Here is a 24513-nt window from a genome sequence, read left to right on the forward strand (position 1 = left end):
GTTTTAGGAATAGGGGAGAGCAGGGCACAACCTAGCACAGGGTAAATTCTAACACAGATTTTTAAAGTGGTTACACAGGGTCGATCCCTCTGTGCTTCCAGCCAGTTGACCACAACACCCTCAAACAGTGACACGGGAAATTCCACAGAGATTGGACGTGTTTTCGGGCAATTTAAGTAAATTTCTTTTTCCTACTTGTTTTTCGATTACTGAGCTGTCTATGTAAGACACTAAATTCTACCATATATCGTCTTAATAGCTGTTTTGATGCCTAAAACATAGCACTGTTTTAAACTACAGTATGTAACCAACTCCCAGTAAGTGTTAACTAGGATTACATTTCCACACAGCAGGGTTCATTTTCTCTGTTTTTACCCTTCAAACTAATGTTCAGTTTGAAGTGACGTCCTTAATTAAATGACCTATTCTTTGTATTTTTAGTCCGGCAGCTATCTTTTTGACAGTCTTGTCAATATTCATACATTCAATACACTGACATGTTTCTCTAGGTTTCCCAATCTATGTGCATCTATCAGTCCAACCATTGAATATCAATGATAGACTAACAGATGGATGAATACCTGTATGGATACCAATCCTTCACCCTGGTTTAGATGGAGAGACAGGTATCTACATACATCTATTTGTCAATCTATCACAGATGAAAAGAGAAAAATATATAATATCCACACATACTATCGATCCGTCTATGTGTCGATCTTTCCATTTATGAAGCATTGGTGGTTAGATGAGTGATGTGCAGATGTTTGGATTTCTATCAGAGATGGATCCATAAACAGTATAAACCTATAGTATATAGATAGAATTGTATAATACAGCATGTCGTGGTGCAGTGGTTAGCATTGTCGCCTCACAGCAACAGGGTTTGCTGAGTTTGCATGTTCTCCCCGTGTCAGTGTGTGGTTTGATCTGGGTACTCCCACAGTCCAAAGACATGCAGGTTAATTGTTGACTCTAAATTGGCCGTAGGTGTGAATGTGAGCGTGAATGGTTGTCTGTCTCTATGTGTCAGCCCTGTGATAGTCTGGCGTCCTTTCCTGGGTGTACCCCGCCTCTTGCCTTACCCAATGTCAGCTGGGATAGGCTCCAGCATCTCTGCGATCCCCAACAATAGGGTTGGGTTGGTATGAGAAAAAAAAAAAAAAACGGTCCGGTTTTTGTAAAAAAAACGCATCAAGTCGGTAATACCAGATTTTCGCCACTCGGGGGCGCAATTGACTCATTTAAAATAAAAAAACGACCTTAGGACAACAGAGTGACAGTAACAAGTTGTTTCTTTTAATCCTTACAAATAAATTTTGCAGCTTACTCAATCAGTGCAAACAAGGGTTGCCTCCTTTGTCTGGCTCAAAGCTAAAGTGTTGCTATAGTGGCGCATTCCTTGATTTCGTTGAGACTAAATTGTCCACCATTATCGACTCCCCGTCACTATTAAACAAACTCCAGGCTACAGTAGAGGCGCATGCGCGCTCTCACCCCTAGCTAAGGCCCCGCCCCACCCCCCTCTTTCTCCTGCTTGTTGTGCGGTTGGTGAAGAGGCAAACACAGGTGCTCACAGACTCGGGCGTACTATAAGCGGAGCGGACTACGTGTAAAAATGTCCGTGAAAAATCCCTGCGATGTGAAAAATACATGCCGAACAGTCTTTTGTGTGACACTGGTGCGTGGAGCGAAGTCCGCGCAGTCATGCTTTGCACGCACAGGGCTTGCGGACGTCCACTTTTACCGGGTGGACCTCCGCGGCGTCCGCTCCGCGTACGTTCTTCCCGAGTATGCGGTCCGGTCGGTCTCAAAAAATAAAACCCGGTCCAAGACGGAGTACCGGACTGAATTGGTATTACCGAGAACCGACCCAACCCTACCCAACAGGATAAGCAGTTATGGAAAATTAATGAATGAATGTATTGAATTAACTGTGTTAAACAAACATTTCCAGCAAGTGCTACAACTAATCCTTTGCCTATTACAATTAACCCCACCCATGGGGCACATTGCACTTCTCGGTGCAGGGTAAGTTCTAGAAAACAACAACTGTTCATTTGTAGCAGAGATGTGCATGTTGTTAGAATAAAACAAAAAAAAAAATTAATCTCAAACAATTCTAATGACATTTAGCCAAAACTAAAATGTGTTAGGTTGTGCCCCGCTCTTCCTTAATACGTAACAACATACGGTAGCAGAAATAGCCCTGTGATCACGATTCACGACACAAGCATCACACTGTTTACATTTAGTTTTGTGAAAGTTTCGGAACTGAATTATGAGCTGTTGGAACAGAGGGCAGACACTTTACCGCGTCCATTACGAGCCAAGCTCTACAAATACTTTGGCTGACTTTAGATATTTTACAAAACGAGGTAGGAGCGCGCCCATGGAAGAAAACCTGACAGGTGTAGAAGCACTGAGAGTCACGAGCTGTTAATCCCTGTGGATAGAGTGGCTGCCTGTGACATGGGATTGTATCTGTGTGGGAGCAGAGCTGCAACAGTGAACTGTGTGTAGGGGAGGAGCGCTGTGTGTGTGGCTGGCATATCGCAGAATGATGTAAAGAGTACAGAGTATTTGGCTCATCCCTAATATATAATATATGATGACAGTCAAGAGCAGCAGATACAACACCCACAATGTTGAATAGGAGATCAATCACTTTTAATTAATTGTAAGGCAACAAGGCTTAGATATGTTTTGTTCATTTAATGAAACATATCCAGGCCATCTTAACACATAAAGCAGAGTGAAGTAGAAGGACCCTGAACATCTCAATGACTTCACTTCAAATGAGCAGCCCTGTGTCTCAGCTCACTATTGTGTAAGATGTTCATTGTTTGGGGCTCCCCATCAGGAGTTAGGCAGCTCACGCTCTCATGTTCCAACACCCCCACACTTCTGCTCCTTGATTGGTTAATGAGGTCCACTGCTTCGTTCTGAGCGGAGGAAGTGATTGGCTCTACACCTACACTGCCATTAGGGCTCAGTGATGGTCTATTCGGAGGCATGTGTCAGCCCTCGTCATGCTAACTGACACATACATGATGTCGCCCACAGGGGAAGCAAATGTCCCAGAGAGTGGCGGAGCAGCCTACACCCAACGCCCTCATCTGTGCGCATGATAAAGATCTCATCATTATCACTTGAGGAGAAGTAAATAGTCACTGGGTTGGAAATGAGAGGAGGCATATTGGCTGCATTTGGTATGCAAATATATTTCAAATACAACAACACACTAAGGCTGGTTACAGTTATGGAGATGTCACCATGGAAGCAAAGAGCGGACTTCAGAAGAACCACAAACAACATGGAGATGATTCACGCCAACGGCATAGTGAGCAAGTCCCATCTGAAATATCCCCTCAACTCATTGTGTTATTGCCATATTAAAGACACAGTGTTCCTGTGTCCATTAGTCTGTTATCTCTTGAATATACCAAGAATGTCAAAAGGAGTATTTTCATATCAAAATTCCTCTCTTTCATTCATTCAATCATTAAAACATTTCCAATCACTGGTCTGAAACTCAGAGCCCTGACACACCAAGCTGACAGTCAGCTGTCGGCCAATGTCAGGACATCCATGAGCATCTGTCGCCCTAGTTTTTCACGCTGTGTCCCGCACTGTTGGCACTATAATCGGCCCTTGTAGGCTTTTTTCTTTTCTTTTTTTTTTTGGTTGGCAGTTCAGCTTAGTGCACCAGAGGAGAAATGGAAGTGAGGAAAGCAAACAAATGGCTGAAGTCAAAAGAGAGTGAGACACAAACTTGTTGTACTAGGTACGATTATGACTTTATCCATTAAGCTCTTTAGCAGAAGTGGTTCGAAATCATTTGTGTTATTGTTTGCATGGTAAAATTCCTTTGTTCTTTCAATATCAGGTTGTGTTGCTGATGTGTTTACTGGCTAACTAGCACCTTGAATCCGTCCTGTTGGTCTCCTAGTTTCCCTTTTTGAATGAAGAATACAGACTACTGCCGCTTGCTGGTTCGGATTGTTATTTCTTCTCATGCTGTAGTTTTTGCGGTGTTCAAGTGCAAATGGCCAGGACACAGGTGACGTTAGGTGATGCAACAGTCGGGTTTCATTGCCACTTGTTCTTCTTTTTTTTTTTTTTTAAGATATTTTTATGGGCATTTTTGCCTTTAATTGATAGGATAGTGAAGTGTGAAAGGGGGAGAGAGAGAGAGGGAGAGACATGCAGGAAAGGGCTACAGGCTGGAGTCGAACCCGGGCCGCTGCGGCAATAGCCTTGTACATGGGGCGCCTGCTCTACCACTAAGCCACCGACGCCCCGCCACTTGTTCTTCTATGTCGGTTTGGTGTGTCTGGGCCTTTAGGGCTCAAGTGTGATTTAGAGCCACTAGTAGGATGTCATCCAGCAAAAACTTTACTTACATTGCTCTAATTTATTTCTCCCTCATCATCATCCTGCTGATCTAGCAACATGGATGGAGGCGGTGTGAGGCAAGGCTATTAAATAAAGGTTGGGACATCATCTTTGGCCTGATGGGAGCTATGCAGTATGACACATGCGCAACATAACTGCTACTGTGACGCTGGAGAGTTACAGCAGACAGTGTTGGAAATAAAGGGGTGGTATCCACTCAGGTGCTCATTGGGTACACTCAAATAGTTTATTAAAGAGCTGCAGCCAACTGCAGACGCCTCAGTGAAAGGAATCAATCATGCCCATGTTCTATGAAAGTCCTCCAGCTATTGAGGCTTTCAACAAGTGTAAACCAGATTTGACTTAATAAGCATGTGTTGTACTGTAATGATATGATGGGATATGACATCTTGTCCCAGCCTGCACTTATTAGCCCTGGTGTGGAGGCCTACAGTCATCTGCAGCTCTGTATTCAAATAGCAAGACCCAATCAAATCTGAATGATCTGATTTAAATCAGTCCATCAAACAAACCATGCCCACTTATTTTGTTTCACTTGGAAAATCATCACATTACTGAAGATAGAGATGATTTTGAAGTGGCTATAATCAGTATTTTTAGATTAACAATATCAAATGACAATGTGAAAACAATGTGACAACGTGAAAGGGGTCACCATCAGAGAAATACCACCTGACTCTGAAGCTCCTTTTGGCTTTCCAGAGCTGTATAGCAATTTTCAGCCCACTGTTGAGCTATCTGACCACAGCTTAGTGTTTTGGTTCACTCCAGTAGTCATTTCCTGTGAAAAACCTCTAAAAAACACTACCTGCTCAATACTAAACAGCAGACAGACACAGTTAGTGACTAGTGGGGGAACAAATTGTAGCATTTTGCAGCCAAAGAGCCAAAAATTTCCCACAGCAATTGGTGGAGACCCAAAATGGAGCTAAAAGACAGTGAATATTGGACTTACATTCATCTGATGGCCAGTAACACGACTCCACATGTTGCCACATAACCGCTCTAAACTGTTTGGTAAGAAGTTCACCAGATCAACTCAAAGATGATATGTCCTCCTCACTATGCTCACAACTTGTTTCGGCTGTCCCAAACAGTTTTTGCAGATTTCAGAAGTCAATCTGATCCTTCAACTTCAGCACACCTGACAATCTGTGATAATACTACTCAGATATAACTTGGCCACAGTTTACAATCACAGACTGTATCAAATAATGGACATAGCTACTGTGACGCCAACATGGGTGTGTATGGGGGTTGACTTGTTTCTGGAACCAGCCTCAAGTGGCCATTCACGGAACTGCAGTTTGTTGCACTTTCCAGTTGGCTTCATTTTTCAGCCCTGGAGGGTGCTGCTTGTTTACAACTGGTCATCACCTCGACATAATATCGACCACTGTTTTCACTCTGCTCTTTCATCTGCTCCAAGTACACACACTGTTTGCTTTATCTTTGCCAATACTCTGCAGCAAGAAGCCAGAATGTGTAAAAGGCCTCTTTGACTTCATCATCTCTCTCACCCTCACACTTCCACCCCTGCAATTGCAAATCCTCCTGTGTTTATTTAGTCTTGTACGTGTGCAGTAACTTTTGCCTCCTCCTCAGCTTCTCTTCTTCTTTCACGTTCTCTAACATTGTAACATCTTCTTCTTCTACTCCCAACTGCCTCTCCCTCCACCTCTTTTTGTGTCCAGACGTAGTGCTCTCTCCCCAGCAATGGCTTCTCAACTCTACAGATGGCACAGTCATTTCCACAGACGGTCAAATTCAAAGGCTAGGGGGGTAGGGATGGCGAGGGGTGGAGGGGGGCAGGCATCCAACACGATGGCAAGTGATTCAATGCTGAAACAGCCTCGCTCTCACACCACTGGCTCCATGACATTTGGGCAGAATGAGTTTTCCTTTGGGAATTAACAAATAATAAGTCAGACCTTAAATTTGAATAATTAAGACATCATTTTTTGTCATATGTTGATATGATTCAGCCTTTGCTCATGTGTCATACTTTCACAAGTCAAAAACTGAATTAAAATAGAACTTGTAATTTTGACACGTGGTGCTCCGAGTGTTGAACGCCTATCCATCTGTCTGCCGTGCGTAAACGCAACAGCCTATAATTTATTTCTGCATCAACTGATCTCGCAAATACACGTCAATTCATCAAATAAGGCCCATGTCCACAAGTATACAGAGATATTTTAAAAAAAACCATATTTTCCTCCTATGTTATTTTTTAAAAACAAATCTGTCCACACGACCATCGTTTTACAAAATGCCACCTTACACACTACAACCCGAAAACGACTCCTCTTGTTGTGAAGATAGTAAAATGCAAAGGCTTATGTTGCCTTTTTCAAAATGACGACTGGAAATCTGATCAATGTAGATTCTCCTTCGATATATAAGGACTGAGGAACTCTCACAAATAAACACAAAATCATACGAGTGATGCTCTGGACGTGCAAAAGTTTTCCTTCCACTCCCCATCAACAACAATCCCCCTCTTGAAATTGTCCCATCATCTGCTGGTTCGACCGGGTCTGAACTGTTGTTTCTAGCAGACAAAATAACACTGGGTGCTACAGACAGCTCTGTTCATCCATGAAGTGGCACAGCAGCAAGTTTAGATGTGGAGTAGTCATTAGACCAGGCAGTGCTGACAAAATCCGGTAGTCCGTCATTGTTATTGTTTCTGTTGCATGCTCATTACACAAAACAACAATTGATATGTGCATATTGAGGAGATGACATCATCATTTCTCAAACCTCAGTTTTACATGTCCACACAGATACACAATAGCCTAGGTTTTGTCAAATCTGAACCTTAGAGGGCATTTTAGAAAACCTCCGTTTTAGTGACCCTAACCACAGGCTGTAAAAATAAAGGATGTAGCTATGTCGAGTTTGGCATTTCGTCCACCACCATCTTGTTTGTTTGGAGCCACAAGAGACCATATTTGGGCAAGAGGCACTGTGGAGGAGCGAGGGGTGGATCTGACTGAGAAGCCGAGGACACTATCAGCAGACAGCCTGTCACTCAAAGCAGCCACACTCTCAATTATGTATGACTTCAAGCCTTGATAAAATGGATAAGTTATATAAAAAAGATCCTGTACAGTTCTCATGAAGGGGAAAATTGGCTATAGACATGTTGGGCATTTTAACGTGGGTTACATGAGCCCGGTCTCACTCCAGAGTTGATTGAAACGGTGTCCCAGAACTTCAACAACCAACGCACCCATGGTTCCTTATGGAATTGGAAAGAAGGAGAGAATGGAGAGAATGTGTTGGTTATGTCTACTGGGATTTACTGGCTTCTGGAGTCAGCCGCAGTTTTTGGCACTTGTGTGTCCACTTCATTTTTCAGCCTCAGAGGTTATCGTTCTCTAAAAACTCGGTTTGTGTAGGGAGGCCAAAATGTCGAGGAAAATACACGTTTCAATATCTGTAAACATGTGGGGCCTAAAACTGCATATTTCCTAACAAGAAACATGGTTTGCAGTAGGGCGTCCAACTCCATCATGAATAATTCCCATCATTGCCATTTGGAAAAATATCGTCACCTCTATTGACAGAAAAACAAAACAAAACAAAAAACAAACATATTTTAACACATTACTAATCATCTGACATTTAATTAGTGGGCACAGATGATGTTTTTCACACAATATTATTAAGTTTCTGTTTGAGTCCATTCTGCAGTAGCAGGGAGCACATCACTACATCACTGAAATTTTTAAATCTAATTTTTAAAGATTGATGCCAATCTTCCTGAAATTTGAAGTCTTTACAATAAGTGATGTTAATGGGTTTAAAATATGGCTTTAAATCTTCTTTCACTGGAATAGTTTGAGTCCAGATTTTATATTTTGCTACAAGTGTTTCTTTTTATTTTTTGACACCATCAATTTATGAGTCATGAATTAAAAAACACAACCAACACACAATGAAAGTGTGTGGGAATAAAAAAGAAAAAAAAAATACAAGATGCACGCAGCGTGAGGGAGAAAGAGGAGGGATAGTGACGTCCAAGTTGAGTGTGTAGTTGTATTGGGTGTATAGGATATAACTCAGCATGTCCATATGACAGGATGTATCGCTGTTGCAGATTCTCCCCAGTGAACTATGTCACAGCCAACGAGAGAGCCACGCACATCTCTAAAATTTACATTAAATACACCGACCAATGTACAGTACAGAAAATTGTAAGGTGGAAAATGGTGGTGGAAGAAAATGGCTGTAAATGTGAGGCCGCTGAACAAAAGACATTATGTATGATCTTGGTTATTAAGTGATTCACTCTTCTGTAATTCAGTAACATGCGTCCTATATCCATAACCACAGAAAATCACACATTGTGGAGGGAGCAGCAGGGGCTCAGTCCTCCACCCACACAGAGATCCTTTAGTAATAAAGACGTTTCCACTGCCGTGGCGCTACTTTTGATGACACTCTACTGCTCGCTGTTGTGTGGTGGTGGTGATCACTAGAGATATACCAAAAAAAGCTGCTATCTGGATTTTCAATGCACAGCAGGAAGCTCAAGTCAGCCTTTAATCTGCTCACGCCTAAGAAACAATAAACTAATACCAGCCATGCAGGGAAATGGATAAAGATGAATGATCACAGGAGCCACGCTTTCTGACCTTTCTAATACTGTAACTATAAGACGCCAGATGTTCTGCAGGTGAGCCGCACATCAAACATGCAACACTGGCACAATAAGCAGCACAGATATCACAATGCCTGTGTGAAGTATATTCACAGTATATTTGACTCAACATTCCTGCCTGCCAGTTCTTAGAGGCTCAGTTCTTCAGTTCTTGTTTTTGAATGAAACATAAGGTATGTTTTCATTCACAGAAGGAAATATATTCATTGATTTTGAGCTAAAAACTGTCTACCACCCCCAAAATTGAATGTATTTTATGTTTTATCTGCAGTGCTTTTTATCTATCTAGGCTGTTTTGTCAGTTGCCGAGCGTTTGAGATATCGTCCCTAGGTATGTTTGCTTTCTCTTGAATATAATGGAACTAAATGGCACTCAGCTTGTTGAGCTCATGGTGCCGAAAGACCGTGCCGAAGGAAGTGTGCATCTGCTCATGGACGAGAGGCTTGTGCTCGTGACAATGTGAGATGTAAACATTAATGTCGTAGAAGGTCTGTGGATCATCTTGAGAAACCGGATCATGATTTCTGTAAAGAGACATTTCTGTTGAGTTTTTCAAATGTTTTTTTTTTTAATGCTTTAAGCACCACAAGCTGAGTGCTATCTAGTTCCATTATATTTGAGAGTGGGCAGACATCTCTACTGCTGATATCGCCACCACTTTGCAACTCTCACCAAAACAATCTAGATTGATAAAAAGCACTACAGGTAAGAGGAAAAACTCGAACTGTCCCTTTAACAATCCCATGTCTCCATAGGGTTATCAAACATTACAAAAGCCATTATACATCTATCCCATAAAGTAAAGAGAAATCTGTATTGGCCTCCGGGGATTACCCCATTATATGGCTCTCAAAGAGCAATGCATTCTTTAAGCACAACCTACAAGAGCAATCATCTTGTCTACATCCCAGAATATGCATCTGTCAGCCCACTTCCATAATGCATTCTTTGTCAAGCTCCCCTGTCAGACAGTTCAGCCCTGAGATGAATGAGAGCTATCATGTAGGGGAAAAAAAGAACATTAACCCCTATAATCCCCAGGCATTGTAACCACTTTTATACATACGTGAGAAGACGCAGATAATGCACAACATATTGTACATCCAGTCATATTCCCATGTAAAAGATGTACGTGTCCATATGGATGTAGGCCATAGCTTGACAGGTATCACTGGTCTGATACTGCTGATACTGACTCAAACATCTTAATTGGGTATATGTCACTATAGGGCCAGTCTTTCAATTCAGTTCTATTTTTCCATCTGATTACAAGTGCAGCACAACATCATGTGTCCGCTAAGGAAGCTAACAACAAACATGTCAGTTGTTTGAAGGTATTTCTTGCTTGCTGCACTAACTAGTTTTAAAGCTACTTGCAATATCGTGCATATTGCACGATGTGATTTTGCCAAGTAGGACATGCTCCTGGATCAACATCCCACATTGCATTCCGGGACCAACGTTGTAGTCAACCAATCACAGCCCTCGGACATCATCAGTGTGCTGCTCCTGTGCTTTTCAGAGTTAAGCTAATTTTCCAAATTAAAGCTAACGTTAGTACAGTTAAGCAAAATCCACAGCAACACAGAACAAAAACCTTATAAGCTACTGCAGGGTTAGCATGTTAGCTTGCTAAGTGGGTTGGCTATGCTAACAAGAAAGCTTGCCAATAGGCCTGTATATTAGCAAATTAGCTTGCTAACTCGGTTGGCTATGCTAATGAGTAAACTTGACAATAGACAAGAATATTAGCAAGTTAGCTTGCTAACTAGGTTGGCTATGCTAATGAATAAACTTGACAATAGACAAGAATATTAGCAAGCTAGCTTGCTAACTAGGTAGGCTATGCTAACGAGCAAACTTGCCAGTACCCTAGAATATCAGCAAGTTAGCTTGCTAACTTGGTTGGCTATGCTAATGAGTAAACTTGACAATAGACAAGAATATTAGCAAGTTAGCTTGCTAACTAGGTAGGCTATGCTAACAAGCAAACTTGACAGTACCCTAGAATATCAGCAAGTTAGCTTGCTAACTTGGTTGGCTATGCTAATGAGTAAACTTGACAATAGACAAGAATATTAGTGAGCTAGCTTGTGAAGTAGGTAGGATATGCTAACGAGTAAACTTGCCAATAGATGAGAATATTATCAAGTTAGCTTACTAACTAGGTAGGATATGCTAACGAGTATGATTTTAATAGGTTATAAAAAAGGAGGGAAATATGTCAATCACAGGTATTTGCAACTGAAAAACGATATTATCCACACTTTTTGTAACTGAACAATAGTCTAGCCTATTGGCAAGCTTACTTGTTAGCATAGTTTCCCTTCTTTGGCCTACTGGCAAGCTTACTCATTAGCATAACCTTCCTAGTTAGCAAGCTAACTTGCTAATATTCTAGCCTATTAGCAAGCTTACTTGTTAGCATAGCCTACCTACTTAGAAAGCTAACTCACTAATATTCTAGTCCATTGGCAAGCTTACTCCAAACCAAAGGAGACTGCGCTTTTAAGGTTGTGGCACCTAAATTTTGGAACTCTCTCCCACTGAATTTAAGATCTGTGGACACTGTGGACACCTTCAAAAAGCAGCTTAAGACCCATTTCTTTAGACTTGCCTTTGTTTGATTTTTTTTTTATGTTCTGTCTATTTTCTCCCTTTACTGTGTTTTATGTCTGTATGTATATTTTTTGCTTTATTGCCTCTCTAAAGCACTTTGTGACTTTTATGCTCTTGAAAGGTGCTATATAAATAAAGTTTATTATTATTATTATTACTCAATAGCCTTCCTAGTTAGCAAGCTAACTTGCTAACCCTGCAGTAGCTTATAAGGTTTTTGTTTAGTGTTACTAAGACTTTTTTCAGTTTTTCAAACTTAATTTTCGAAGCTTAGCACTCAAGTAGCACAATGTAATTTTTAAAGAAGCACAGGGGCTGCACACTGATGATGTCAGAGAGCTGTGACCATAGATATTTATACATAGATGCCGCACCCTGGCTTGTGGGATGCGTCAATACCGCCGCCATCTTGCCTAGGTGCTCTGACTGGTTCAGACCCATGTCAGACTCGGCAAAAATGCCACATTTTTGCTCTGCATTTGGATGTACGAACGAAAGAAGTGTTAAAACCAAGCAGAAGGGAATAACATTCCACAGGTAAGAAGTTGTTTTACAATATTTTACTGTTACGAACATGTTTAATGAGATATATATCTCAAAAAGTGATCCTTCTTTTAAGCTAATCAAGTAAAGTAACTGTCCTGATCTGGTCCTAATGCCTAACGCCAACGCTATGTCACACAACTTAAAGAAAAAAGGTTAACATTTAACATTATATAATATTACTTATAAAATTATGATGCTTTGTCAAACAGCTATGTCGGTGTATGTGTTATTCCAAATTGTCAACTATCTGTTTCATGGCACCAATGTGACATAACGCAGCATAACGTTAGTAGTTAACTTGTGGCCTGAAATGTAACTACTAATTATGTGGAACTGCGTTTTTCTGACACACTTATTTTGTGTGTAGTTTCCCAAAAAACACAGACAGGAGACGGGCATGGGTAGCAGCAGTGAGGAGAAAGGACTTGGTCCCGAGTGACTCCTCAGTCATCTGCAGCTGTCATTTCAGACCTGAGGACTTCGACAGGACTGGGCAGACTCCTAAAAATAATACTAGCTACTGTACACTGTATTTTTTGTAAATATGACCTAATAATGTAAACAGTTCTGTGTCCAGGCTCCCATGAGCACTGTGGTGTTATACATATGAGATTAAAGCAAAATTTTGTGTAAACATGCAGCTCTAAGTCATTTATTTTCACTTGTACAAAACCAACATTTGTTAATCAGAATCTACACTGCAGCTCGGCACAACCCTGCTGATACACTATTTTTTGCACATTGTGTGAAATGTGAATAAACATTTATAGTCAAAATTAATAATTGAATGACATCATGGTGGGCATTGTACATCTAGTAAGAAAAAAGAATATTTATTACATGGGGAAAGTTTAGTTTAACTGTGTTGTAGAAATATTACTGTTACTTTATCTACGTAAGATCAAATTTTTTGGTATGAACTGCATTTTTTATTTAACCAAGTATCCTGTATCATAACTACATGTCTGACAATTGTAACAAACCAAACCGCATGAAAATCGGTTGAAAATTCAGCGAGTAATGATGATTTTAATCATAAATAATCTCCTGCCTCAATAGACATACATGCATTAGGCAGCGCGGCTCCACCTGGGCAAGATGGCGGCCGCGTTGATGTATCGCTCCAATGAGGAGCACCGTTGAATGCAGCATCTACGTATATGTATATCTATGGCTGTGACTGGATGATTGCAATGTTGGTCCAGGAACGCAATGTGGGATGTTGATCCACTTGGCAAAGTCACGTTGTGCTTGCAATATCAGCACAGCCAAGCCAAGATGCTGGAACATGATTTATTAATTTAATAATGCATAACAATTCAGTTAATTGATATCTGTGTATTTAGGCCAATTTGTTACATTTTGTTTTACAAAGTTGGGAAAGCAATGTTTAAGTCAAGCTTGATGTTGCCTTACACATTAAAGAGTGATACCAGTGACTCCCACACTGTGAGGCATAAAGCTTATTACTTCATCAAACACTGGTATCAGACTGGTACTCGCTATCAGACAATAACCAAAGCACAGGTATTGGGACTGAAACAGTGGGATCGGTGCATCCCTGTAGATAGATAGACACTGTTTCAGCAGAGAGTTAATTAAAGCCACAGATCTTCTCACTGCAGCATCACTCTGTTACACGACCCTGCAGAATGACACTATTGGCATGAGAACAACAGTACAGTGCAAAGACCGGTTAGTGGGAGTGAGATGGATGCTTGATGGGTCTGTTGTCCTTTTGCATTCAGTACCAGCATTGATCAGAAAATACATAATTTTCCCATTCCATTACTCAGTATAAACCTGAGGTTACCACCTTCTAAATGCACAGCAGCTCTACAGTCTGGGCCCTCCTGACACTGATCATCATGCCTTTTACAGTGTATGGTAGGTTATACTTTAAGCTCAATCGCTGTAATCTTGTCACATACAAAGCGTGTGGAAATACAGTAGCTGCTGCGTTGATGTGCTTTATGTAAATAAAGGAGAATAGTCAGAATGTAACTTTAAATAGGCATTATACATAATACATACCACTTCCACAGCTTAATAGTCTCCATCCAATATTTTTATCATTTATTTTACATTACATACTTTGTTATTAGTTTGTGTATGAGCATCTTATTGGTGATTTAATCTTAATTTGACCTCAGTAACCCCCATTATAACTCTGCTTTCTTCTTTGTCTCCCCCACTCCTCAGCCTTTCCTTTGCCTTTCTCCCCTTTGGCTGCCACAGTATCAGATGTCTAGAGGGAAATGTTACACTAGCAAAGATGGTGGCAACAGGGTGTTGATTTCAGGGCATGTGTGGCACCTTGAGTCCAACGCAGGGGCATTAAATGAAAATCTGCTACAACCTTTTGACTGTTAAGATGCGCAAAATAGGTCAAATTAAAAAAAAAAAAAGATATTCAGTGCTCTTTAAATGAGCAAAAATCAGAAAACATTTCAGTGTCTCACACACTGATTTTACAAGGATGATTGTCACACTGACAGGGGGTGGTGTTGCCCAGCTGCCACACCTGTTAACGATCTGGCCACTAATTACTCCGTCAGCAGCTGTTGCTGATGGGCTTTGTCAAGAAAGAACTGGATATATAGGAGACACAGAAGGCCAGAGGTTACTGTCAAGTCTTGTTAGTCCCAGTGAGCTGCTTGTCTCAAACCATAGCTACTGAGAAGTACAGGGTGCTGCTTTTCAGTTCACAGCCATGGCTCTTGGACTCCTTTTGAGGTATGTTTTATTGATGTCGAGCATTTCTTTGCACTTTGTTTCAATTCCCTTTAACAGAGCTTAATCCGATGTTTGTTCTTTATTGGCCTCTCGTGCAGGATTTCCTGGATGTGTTTTTTGCTGTTTGATGGGAGCACTGGATTACCAACTTTAAAAGGTAATGGCTTTATTTTTAATTACTACATTAGGCCTCAGAAAATATGCTTTGTTTCATCTTAATTTCACAGGGTATGGATATCCATACAAGAATGACCCTCATAACATCGGTGATGATTCAAAAGATGAAGCATTGACCTCTGATCTGAGGAACTGGCAGCCTTCAAATAACCAACCGTCTTTCCCCGTGCACACAAGCTTCAGCAAACCTTCAGATGCACAATGGCCAGGTTCAGCCTCAGCTCAGCAAAACCTGCCCAACAGACCCAGTGCTCCTGAGGTGGAGAGGCTTACTAATGGTGGCACAAGAGACTGGGGCATGGAAAACCCTGAAAAACCACTTGTGTTTCCGTTAAGCCCAAACTACCAGCCGAGTGATCCAGCAAAGCCCCAGCCAGGCCCTGTCCAACCTCATCCAGCAATCCCCCAGCCAGGCCCTGTCCAACCTCATCCAGCAATCCCCCAGCCAGGCCCTGCCCAACCTCAATCAATGTCACTTAGTGTTGCCTCTGCAAACCGCATGCCTGCCTCTCCAGCTGGTGGCTCCACTTCGCCTGCCCTGTCCTCCCCCTCTCAGGCTGCACAGTCTCCCGGTTTTGATTCTTGGAAGCCTAGGCCAGTTAGCACTGGTTATGATGTGTATGAAAATCCAAACCAGGACTTCACCTCTGGCTCCAGTCACCCTCATCTTGTCTACGAAGAAGTCTTTCAATATCCATCTGAGAACACTGGGCCTTCTTCCAGCACTGCAGGAGGGTATAGCCAAGCTAATTACATGAGCGGGGGATCTGCCTCCACACAAGGGGAACCCTCATTCCCCCGTTACCCAACTAATGTAGGCACCAAGCCAGTCTTTCCATCTGGTCTACACTTCGGGTTCGGTAAAACAGGCTTCCGGCTACGTGATAGGATTTCTCAGCTTAGGCAAAAGGCATTCAACGCCCCAAAAGCTGTGGTTCCCCAGCGAGTGAGTGAACCAATCCCTCCTCCCCCGCCTCCTCCAAGCTATATCATCCAGTCCAGAAACGGCTACCAGCGAGCCATGCATCTCTTGAGCCACTCAAAGTACTCCCCAGAATTTCCCTCTCCAATGCCTGTGCGCTCACAGGGCGTCAAGGGTCAACCAGCTGCTCCCAAAGGTGTAAAGAACCCTCAAAGGTATGCCAACTTCTCTCAAAATTCTCAATGCTTGTTTGACATGATGCCTAATAAGGTTTATCTTGCAGCACCAAATGGTAACCACCATGGATATCCCTGTGTCCAAGCTGCAGGTAAATTGTTTCCATTGTTTTAATGTTTCAAGTAACGTCCAGCAAATATTAACCTCTGCTTTCTTGCTTGCAGAATGATGTGCCCTTTGAAGAAATAAAACTTTTTTTTAAAATTCAATTTGTTTAAGGGTCTTTCCTGTGACTAGATCTGCAACCTCCTACAATATGCTTATGGATTCACATGCTTGCAGATGTTTAAATTGAGGTTAAGCCAGACTAAAGACTTAAATTGGATGTTTGAACAAGATGACAAACTGCTCATAAAGCGCAAGAGTGCTCTACTGTTCTGCTTTGAGTGTGAAGCTCAGACTGTTAATCTTTGCAGGATATGTGTTGAGCTGTGTCCCTTGGGTCAGACAAATGGTGATTGACAGGCTACACTAGGATCTTTACACCTGTAAAAACACACATGCAAGTGGATTACCTTGGCATTGAAATCCTTGTTTCCCAAATCCCCTGCAAGAGAAGATGCAATTAGGGCTGATGTATTGTGTTCCACATCTATAAAATGAGCTGATATCTGTCTCAAACATTCAGCCAAATCCAAGTGCACAAAGAAATGAAATTTTTAAGTCTCTGCAACTGTCACATAAAGCTAAAATATCAAACTTAAGAGCCACAAAGACTATAGTTGCACTTAACATTCCCACTACAATCTATCCAAACTGAGAGGCAGTTTACAGACGGGATGCTTACCATATGAAATCTGTGCAATGGCTGCAGAACGTCGGCTGCTTGAAAAACCTCGCAGTAAATTTGTGGTTTTTCACTTCATGCACATTTTTCTGCCGCAAAGCACCTTTGCGGGCGAAACGGTTCCCAACCCCAGCTGAGTCATTATAATGTAAAAGATGGTCAGCCATAACGGGGGGTTAAAATAAAACAAACTACACAGCCACAACTTGGTGTTGTCCCGACCGATTTTTCTGTGAGGTCCTCTTCTTCGTCAAAGGTGCAGTCTCTGCTAGAGAAGCTCCTGACACACCGCACGCCTCCCCTCTGCCTGCTCCACAGCTGAGCGCTTCTTTTTCATTCAAAGTGACGTCGCTCAAGTCTGCCTTCACGTGCCGTGGGAATATTTCATTTCAGTGTCAGCGCACAGTTTGGAGTTTATAAGAAGTGGATCTGGGGTACCTAAACCCGACATGCACGTTCACTAATGTTCTGTGTACTAGATCAGACTATTAGGTATTGTGTGTAAAAAGTATTAATATTTTGAGTTTTAATGAGGGATGAACCCAGGCGATATGCCCCTACAGCCGTTGACCATCCCACCAACTGAAGGTGTTTGGCGCCATCGTGTGGACCTGTGCTGAATTGCAGGTTTTGACTAAGATAGAAAGACAACACAGGCAACTATCTCAAATATTCCACCTTTTTGTCTACATTTAAAGGGGAAAACCACCTAAATTAAGAATTCCAATGTTATTTCCATTGCCATAAAAGTATAATATTTCTAAAAATGAGCTACTCAATTCAATTTTTCAATTCATTAAGCTTTATTGGCATGACATTCCTTACGGCACTGACCACTCGCAGACAACAGCATTGGTATATTTTTATCTATAAGGCAATATTGGGCAAACTTCCGGCCTACCTCTGCTCCCTTCTTGTATTTTTTCCCTTGTTACGGAAAATTCAATAAAGACATCTGCCAAAAACAACAACAATGTTTTATTACAAAGGAGAAAAAATATGAAGTGAAGGAGTAGATGAAAAGGCAGAGTGTGATCTGTGATGAGATGAACTATAAGTTGTTGTGTTGGTTGTCTCTGAGGCTGTGACATGCACTGACATATCTTGCTGCATCTATGACATTGACGCTGTTTTCTCCAAGCAGATGTTGCATTTTAGTCTGGTCACAGAGTGGGTTTACATTTAATTTTTGTAAAAAAAAACCAACCCTTTACTCTGATGTGTTTGTATGTGCTATATTGTAGCAGGAAATGTTGCACTGTCTCCACCTGTCTCTGAGGACAGAGCTGACACAGCCTGTCTTCTCCAGGCAGCCTGGTCTGCCTGTGTCTGCCAGTCTGTACAGCCAGGCTGTGATCGCTGACTCTCAGTTTCTGAGTGGTTACAGCGGACAGATGCCATTGCGTACTGTCTGTTTAGAGCCACATAGCATTGGAGTTTGTTTTGGGTTTTTGTGGTAGATGTCCAGTAGCTCATGTAGTTTTCTTTTGCTTTAATTTGGTTGGGCTGAATTGTGTGAGGGTTGTTCTGAGGCCTTGTGCTGTTAGAGGAGCCTCTGGACCAGCTGACTGACAGGACTCCTCTCTATGATCTCCTCTTGGCAAGGAGAGCCTTGTAATGGCAGGAGTTGGGGTCACTTATTTTAAGGTGTTTGCAGAATTTGATTGCTGTTTTTGAATCCTACTTAAAAGGGGGAGTTACTTGTGATGTCACAGGGTATAAAGCAGGGGGGTTGCACTGGGGCCTGTGAGGTGGGGGGCCAATGGAAACAATGGGCCCTTATGAGTGATTGCCACCTTGAAAATATGCCTGTGTTTAAAGAGAGTGTCATTAAATTTAAAAAAAATGGGCCATTTGCTATATGCCCTTATACTATAAGGCAAACCCATCTCCATCATGTTTATTTTTTCTTTGTAAAACAGTCAATAACATATATAACAATATGATATGCTTATTCTGTAACTGTAAATCTACTATTATAAATCAGATATTCTCTAACTATGTTTCAACTATTAAAATAGTTAAAATAAATTAACAATTTCTTTCTTTGGTTTTTTTTATATATATATATATATATATATATATATGACTCTGAGACTTTATGGTAAATCCAGTAGGTGGCGGTAATGCGACTTTGTGGATGCCCACCGCCGTTCAAAACTGGGAGAACGAAGAAGAAGTAGTTTCTATGGCAACGTAGAGACGCTGCCTATCTACGGAAACCGGATGTGGCGTAAAAAGAGGACGCTGAAGTTTTGAACCGTTTTTAGCGGTGGAATAAGTGTTCAAAGTGGGTAGCTTTGTAGTCCTTATTTTACATTTTCATGAACAGTGCCCCCCTTTAGCGTGTCGTTTGTCTGTTTCCGGAAGTGAGTAAATAAAGTAACACCGCACGAGCGCTTTTCGGGTCTGCTTTAGCTTATTTGCTAATGCCTCCCGCAAGTACTCAGGTTAGCTAGTTTGTAAACACTGTAGCTGTTAGCAAGGTGGTTGTCATGTTGTGTTATGTTTACAATAGGTGACACGATGTTACCGTGCCCGTTTCTTCTAGCTAGCTATATTGCCACTCTGTTTTTAATCTGAGATACCGTGTAGCTAGCTAACACAGTTGACGCTAGCCAAAAACTGACTGCTTATTAACCGTTGTATCCATTTATTTACCTCCTCAAGACACCATGAGCAAACGCGAGGACTCATGGGACAGGCTGGACACTGAGTTTGACCATTTCCTGCTGGACATGAAGCCGTATGTCCTGAAACATCCCAACAAGACAGGTGAGAGTATATTTCACCTCTCGTCACCCCACTAAACATGGTCTGAACATCGCTGATGTAGCAGATTAATATCAATAGACAGCAGGGTTGGAAATAAGCAACAGCCACCAGCCAAGTGCTGGTTAAAAAAAGTGTAAGGTGCTGCTAGATTGGCTTCACTGACCAGCCAAAAAACAATGGTAATCTATTGAGTGGCTGGTAAATTTCCAGATCCACTAGCCACTGTGGCAGATGGACAAAAAAGTTAATATCCAACCCTGCTGGACAACTACCACAAAGTAACTGATTAGATAATACATTCATATTTTTAATTACTTTTGTTGTCCTGTCCCTCTTTCTTCCACTGACCTCAGAGCGCCAGCGATGTGCCATATGGATAAAGAAGCTGTGTGACCCGGCCACATGTGGATCAGGTCTGACAGGTCGTAAGAACCGCAACATGCACGCTCGTTTGCTCCTTCACATGCTGAAAAGAGGGGTTCTAGAGAGGCCTTTCAACAGCAAACCAGAGCCTGGCAGTCTCAAGACACTCCCTACCTACATGGTAAGAATGGCTGCTTCATGGAACCATAAATATTGCTGTATTGCCATCTAGCAGTGACATAACTTTGCACCTTCATTTGTACTAACATGAACTTCAAAAATGCTCTCAAAGTTAACCATATAGACTTTTTTTTAAAAAACATAATACCCGAAGTCAGTTACAAAAAAATTTAATCTAGTGCAGTTGCAATTCATTAAATATAATTGCTGTGGATTTCAATTACTCAGAGACTTAACCCAAACTTCACCTCCCATCTTTGAATTTTCATTTCTAGTCAATCTACTTTGACGAGCCACTGACTGGTCGATCTGTGGAGCACAGCAATGCAGGTCTGCCTGACTGGGTGACAGGAGAGCTGGGTGGCTACGCTGATGACAGTCTGACTGCCAGTTTGCTCAAGGACAGAACCAGTTCGACACCTATCGCAGCTCATCACAGGTACTGTTTCACTGATAACTCGTATTAGCTTTACCTTTAAAAACCGCCAAAGATGAAACAACAATGACAATCATATAGCTTAAAAAAAACCTTATGATGTAATGTGTGTTACATTTAAACAAAAAACTTGACAGGAGCTAATTTTATAGCACAATGGCTGGATATGTACATGGATCTTCAAATTGATACTACATTATTATGCATGCTTTCTTAACATAAGTTTCAAAGATATTAAAAATCCTGTCTTCTTATCACAAAAGCAATTCTTTAAATCATGGCTGCGTCATGTCCTATCTCAGACCTCCTACTTTAACTTAACAAATCTTAACTGTTACTTTAAATTCAATTCATCGGCACTCGTGGTGTCATGTTTGTCTCTACTGTACGCCTTGAATGTACCGATAGGCTACTCGAAATGGACAAACCATAATTTCAGCAGCTCTCTCTTATCATTACCTAGCTTGGTTACTATCGTGGACAAAACCGCTCGGGGCGCCTGACCAAGGCAGCCCCCTTACTCTGACATCTCTCCACTTTGTGCATGTATAGGTCATGCATGTGTGTATCTTTCGGACCTGTGTGTTAATGACAAAAAAAAAACTTGCTAGGAGCTATATGTATAGCACAATGGCTGGATGTGTACATGGATTTTCAAATTGATACTACATTATTATGCATGTGTGTATTGTTTTCCATACTATTACACCTATAAAGCTTTAATACTCGTATTTGTTGGATGTAGCGTTGGTCAGTGCTGCTTGCTGTCTGCCTAAAGTAGCTTAATTTTCTTCTTCTTGGCCACAGTCTTGGCCAGCGAGTTGTGAGATGTGGTGAGACATGGACTTAGCCTTGCATCACCAGGCTCTTCACGTACGAGGAAGAGCCTGGTTTCCATTCACTCTGAATTTTGTCTGGATTCTGGTTCCGGTCTAGAGAGCGGATCCGGAATTCACCAAATTCACCAAAGTAAAAGTGTTCACCAAAGTAAAACTTAAAATTCTGGTGCACCATTGAATTACAATAAAAGAAAAAGGTTAAATTAATGGTTTGGGGCTTTTCTTGTAAATTATATTCTTTAAATTAAAAAGTTTCACCGCATTTTAATTAGCTTGGTGCTTTTATTTTGACGGAAAGGCGCATCCATCAAATTCCGGATCCTGTCTCTCTCGCCCTCGTTCCGGTTCCTTGCCAAAATGGCCATTAAACGGCCCCAGACTACATGGACTTGATTCATTATTTTCCTGTGACCTCTTACATCAGCTAGGCATTGTATGTCAATGGTCACACCATATTTAGTGTCAGTTATACTCCATCCAGACCAACACAATGACATGGGTTTAATCCATGTCTGGGCTCTTTCTGAAAGGGTCAACACATGTTTGCCAACCTTCCTTCACACGACCCTCCTCCTAACCAGTGTTGTGTGCTGGTCAGAGCCTGCTCGTCTGAGTTGAACTAGCGTTGCTACCCTGAATGGAAATAAATGAAATGATACTGATGTTTAAAAGTCACTTGACCAACGTAACTAACCGACAAAGAGAGCGTAAATACAGACAAATTTTCGTTGGTGATTATTAATGTAATTCACAGGTTTATCAGTTAAATGTGTGGAACTACCCCGCAGACTGAAGTCCCCTTTAACAGCAAAAGCGGATGCCAGCTGTCTCATAACAATGGGTCCAGATGAAATTACACTATCTGTCAGTTATCCGTATATTGGCAATATAACTTTTCCAAGTGTAACATACTCTCATTTATTTCTTGAAAAGTTCACAGTGGCTTATAAAAATAGCAGTAAGAGATTCTGACACCACTCTCCTTTGAGATGCATCAGATATTGCAGATGAAAGTCAAATATGGGCCTTCTAGTTTGGCTTTATGTTCCTAGACAGTTCTTGAAAAGAGCGCTCTCCCCTTGTTCCAGCTGGTGACTTAACAACAAAAAAACATTTGGTCAGATATAGAAGATGCTACATATAACACATAAGATATTTCTCCAAGCACTCTGTGTTGATGCTCTTTTATCAGACTCAAAACATTGAACTTGGCTGTGAAGCTGGATACACACGGCTTTCGTGACTGATCGCCCATCGCATTTGCTCAGCAGCGCTATCTGAAAAGCCAAAGACATTGCCAAGTTCTTGCATCAGTCTGCTTGAGTTGTCCATTCTGACTTTTCAAAGAGATGCACTTCAAAACAGCGTGAGATGATGAGGAACTTCTAGTATTCTCTATCCATCTTTCTCTTATTCTCGTCTTTACACTTTCGCAGTTGCTGAACCTGAGGTCTTACCCCCACAGAGGAGAGAGGAAAGCACAGAGTGGCTAATTAGCTTGTTTCTTAAACAGTTAGATTTTTATTTCAATATGAGCATCAGCTAAATGCCTAAGACATAAATATGTGTATTTTGGGTTTAGAAATGTGCCGCTTGATTAAAAAATCTTGACTGAAAGTTGACGTGTTACTCAGATACACATGCACAAAGCATATAAATACACATAATCATGTATACGCTCTCTCAACATGCCTCCCCAAATCATCAGTCATTCTAGTTTGCTCAAGGATATTTCCTCTGACTGCAGGCAGTTCAGGCGCTTGACAAAGTGATGTTAGTAATGGCTCGGGGTTTTTCATTCCAATTAACAAGGAAAGGCAAATCAGAGCCCAGTGGCTTGATATGCTCATTAGCATAATAAAAAGAGAGCACTGTAAGTGTAGTAAAGAGAGCTTAATATCCACCAGGGCACTGCGTAAGAAAGAGTACAGGCCCTCTGCTGCCATATGTAATTCAGATTTCACTGTCGGGGGTTGTAGAATATCTGAGCCTTAAAAACTCATCATTAGGGCTTGTCTTTAAATATTTGTCACACTTTAACTTGCATTATCTAACTCATGTCTGACTAGCAAAAAAAAAGAAGTATATTATACTACTACATACTTAAATCACTTGCTCCTTGAGTGTTAAAGAGTTATTGGACACTGTTATGTTACACTGCTTTTGTTTAGTTCATTAATAGTGTTTGTTTTCGTAAATATAGTTGGTCAGTTAATTAGATTTAATATAAGTTGCTGTTACAGGGCTCAGCAATAACTCCCTGATTAAATGGGTCAAGTAAAATGCCACGTTGGGCTAGTAAATCTAGCAAAAAAGGATTCAACACATTTTTTTCTGGGGGCTGATGATAGAGGTAGCTAAGGAGTGAGCCATTTCCTGCCTTTTCATCTTTGTTCAGAGCTGCACATGCACAGTACTGATTGGGCACTCGCGTAAAATGGCCACAGGTAAAGACAAGGTTTATGAGCTGAAGTACAAGTGGGCATTTCAGTTGTCTGCGTTAATGCACCATTTGCCGCAAGTTTGAGAGCAAGGAAGATAAAATGGGGTAGTTTTTCGTCTTTGTTGTATTTGATAATTGCTAATAAAAAAAACTGTATGGGGCAAGTAACAATTTATTTTTGGCAAGTAGATTTCTGACCCACGTGCCCGACTGGGCATGTGGAAAAAAGAAAACCTTGATGTTGAACGCTGTGCTGCCTTATAGACTTATTTTTATCTAGCGGTGACTTATTCTTTCATCTTTATTGACCTATTTGTACGAACCAAAGGCTGCATCTCTTTGCATTACAGACGCTATAGCT

The 24513-nt window shown here is 41.3% G+C and overlaps 3 protein-coding genes across 7 annotated transcripts in view; 2 read left to right on the plus strand and 1 right to left on the minus strand.

Moving 5' to 3' along the window:
- The window catches only part of prkcab (protein kinase C, alpha, b), a 161105-nt gene extending 143665 nt beyond the window's left edge, over positions 1–17440 (minus strand). For both annotated transcript variants that reach the window (XM_033644717.2, XM_033644716.2), the window contains exons 1-2: positions 17117–17440; positions 16845–16876 (exon numbers count right to left, since the gene is read on the minus strand). In XM_033644717.2, the coding sequence (XP_033500608.1) occupies positions 16845–16876; positions 17117–17283 (199 nt within the window). In that variant the 5' untranslated portion in view covers positions 17284–17440. The remainder of the gene's footprint in view (positions 1–16844; positions 16877–17116) is intronic.
- Positions 14837–16538, plus strand: LOC117268355 (uncharacterized). The gene is made up of 5 exons (XM_033644718.2): positions 14837–14993; positions 15092–15150; positions 15221–16307; positions 16376–16420; positions 16494–16538. Exons 1-4 carry the CDS (start codon positions 14971–14973, stop codon positions 16386–16388), a joined length of 1182 nt encoding a protein of 393 aa, XP_033500609.1. The 5' UTR covers positions 14837–14970; the 3' UTR covers positions 16389–16420; positions 16494–16538.
- Positions 17441–19286: 1846 nt separating the features above from the next.
- cep112 (centrosomal protein 112) overlaps positions 19287–24513 on the plus strand; it is a 136930-nt gene continuing 131703 nt past the window's right edge. For 2 of the 4 annotated variants that reach the window (XM_033644786.2, XM_033644789.2), the window contains exons 1-4: positions 19287–19406; positions 19787–19891; positions 20245–20435; positions 20710–20873. In XM_033644786.2, coding sequence (XP_033500677.2) covers positions 19792–19891; positions 20245–20435; positions 20710–20873 — 455 coding nt within the window. In that variant the 5' untranslated portion in view covers positions 19287–19406; positions 19787–19791. Of the gene's footprint in view, positions 19567–19786; positions 19892–20244; positions 20436–20709; positions 20874–24513 lie in introns of all 4 variants that reach the window. The other 2 variants (XM_033644787.2, XM_033644788.2) reach the window with 2 other exon arrangements.

This window comes from Epinephelus lanceolatus, chromosome 18, assembly GCF_041903045.1.
Source record: "Epinephelus lanceolatus isolate andai-2023 chromosome 18, ASM4190304v1, whole genome shotgun sequence".
Lineage (NCBI taxonomy): Eukaryota > Metazoa > Chordata > Actinopteri > Perciformes > Serranidae > Epinephelus > Epinephelus lanceolatus.

Bases quoted from the DNA above. Each gene is read 5' to 3' on its own strand.
- LOC117268355 (XM_033644718.2), top strand. From the start codon at position 14,971: ATGGCTCTTGGACTCCTTTTGAG. The intron at 14,994-15,091 runs GTATGTTTTATT...CCTCTCGTGCAG, and splicing joins GCTCTTGGACTCCTTTTGAG to GATTTCCTGGATGTGTTTTT. The intron at 15,151-15,220 runs GTAATGGCTTTA...TTAATTTCACAG, and splicing joins TGGATTACCAACTTTAAAAG to GGTATGGATATCCATACAAG.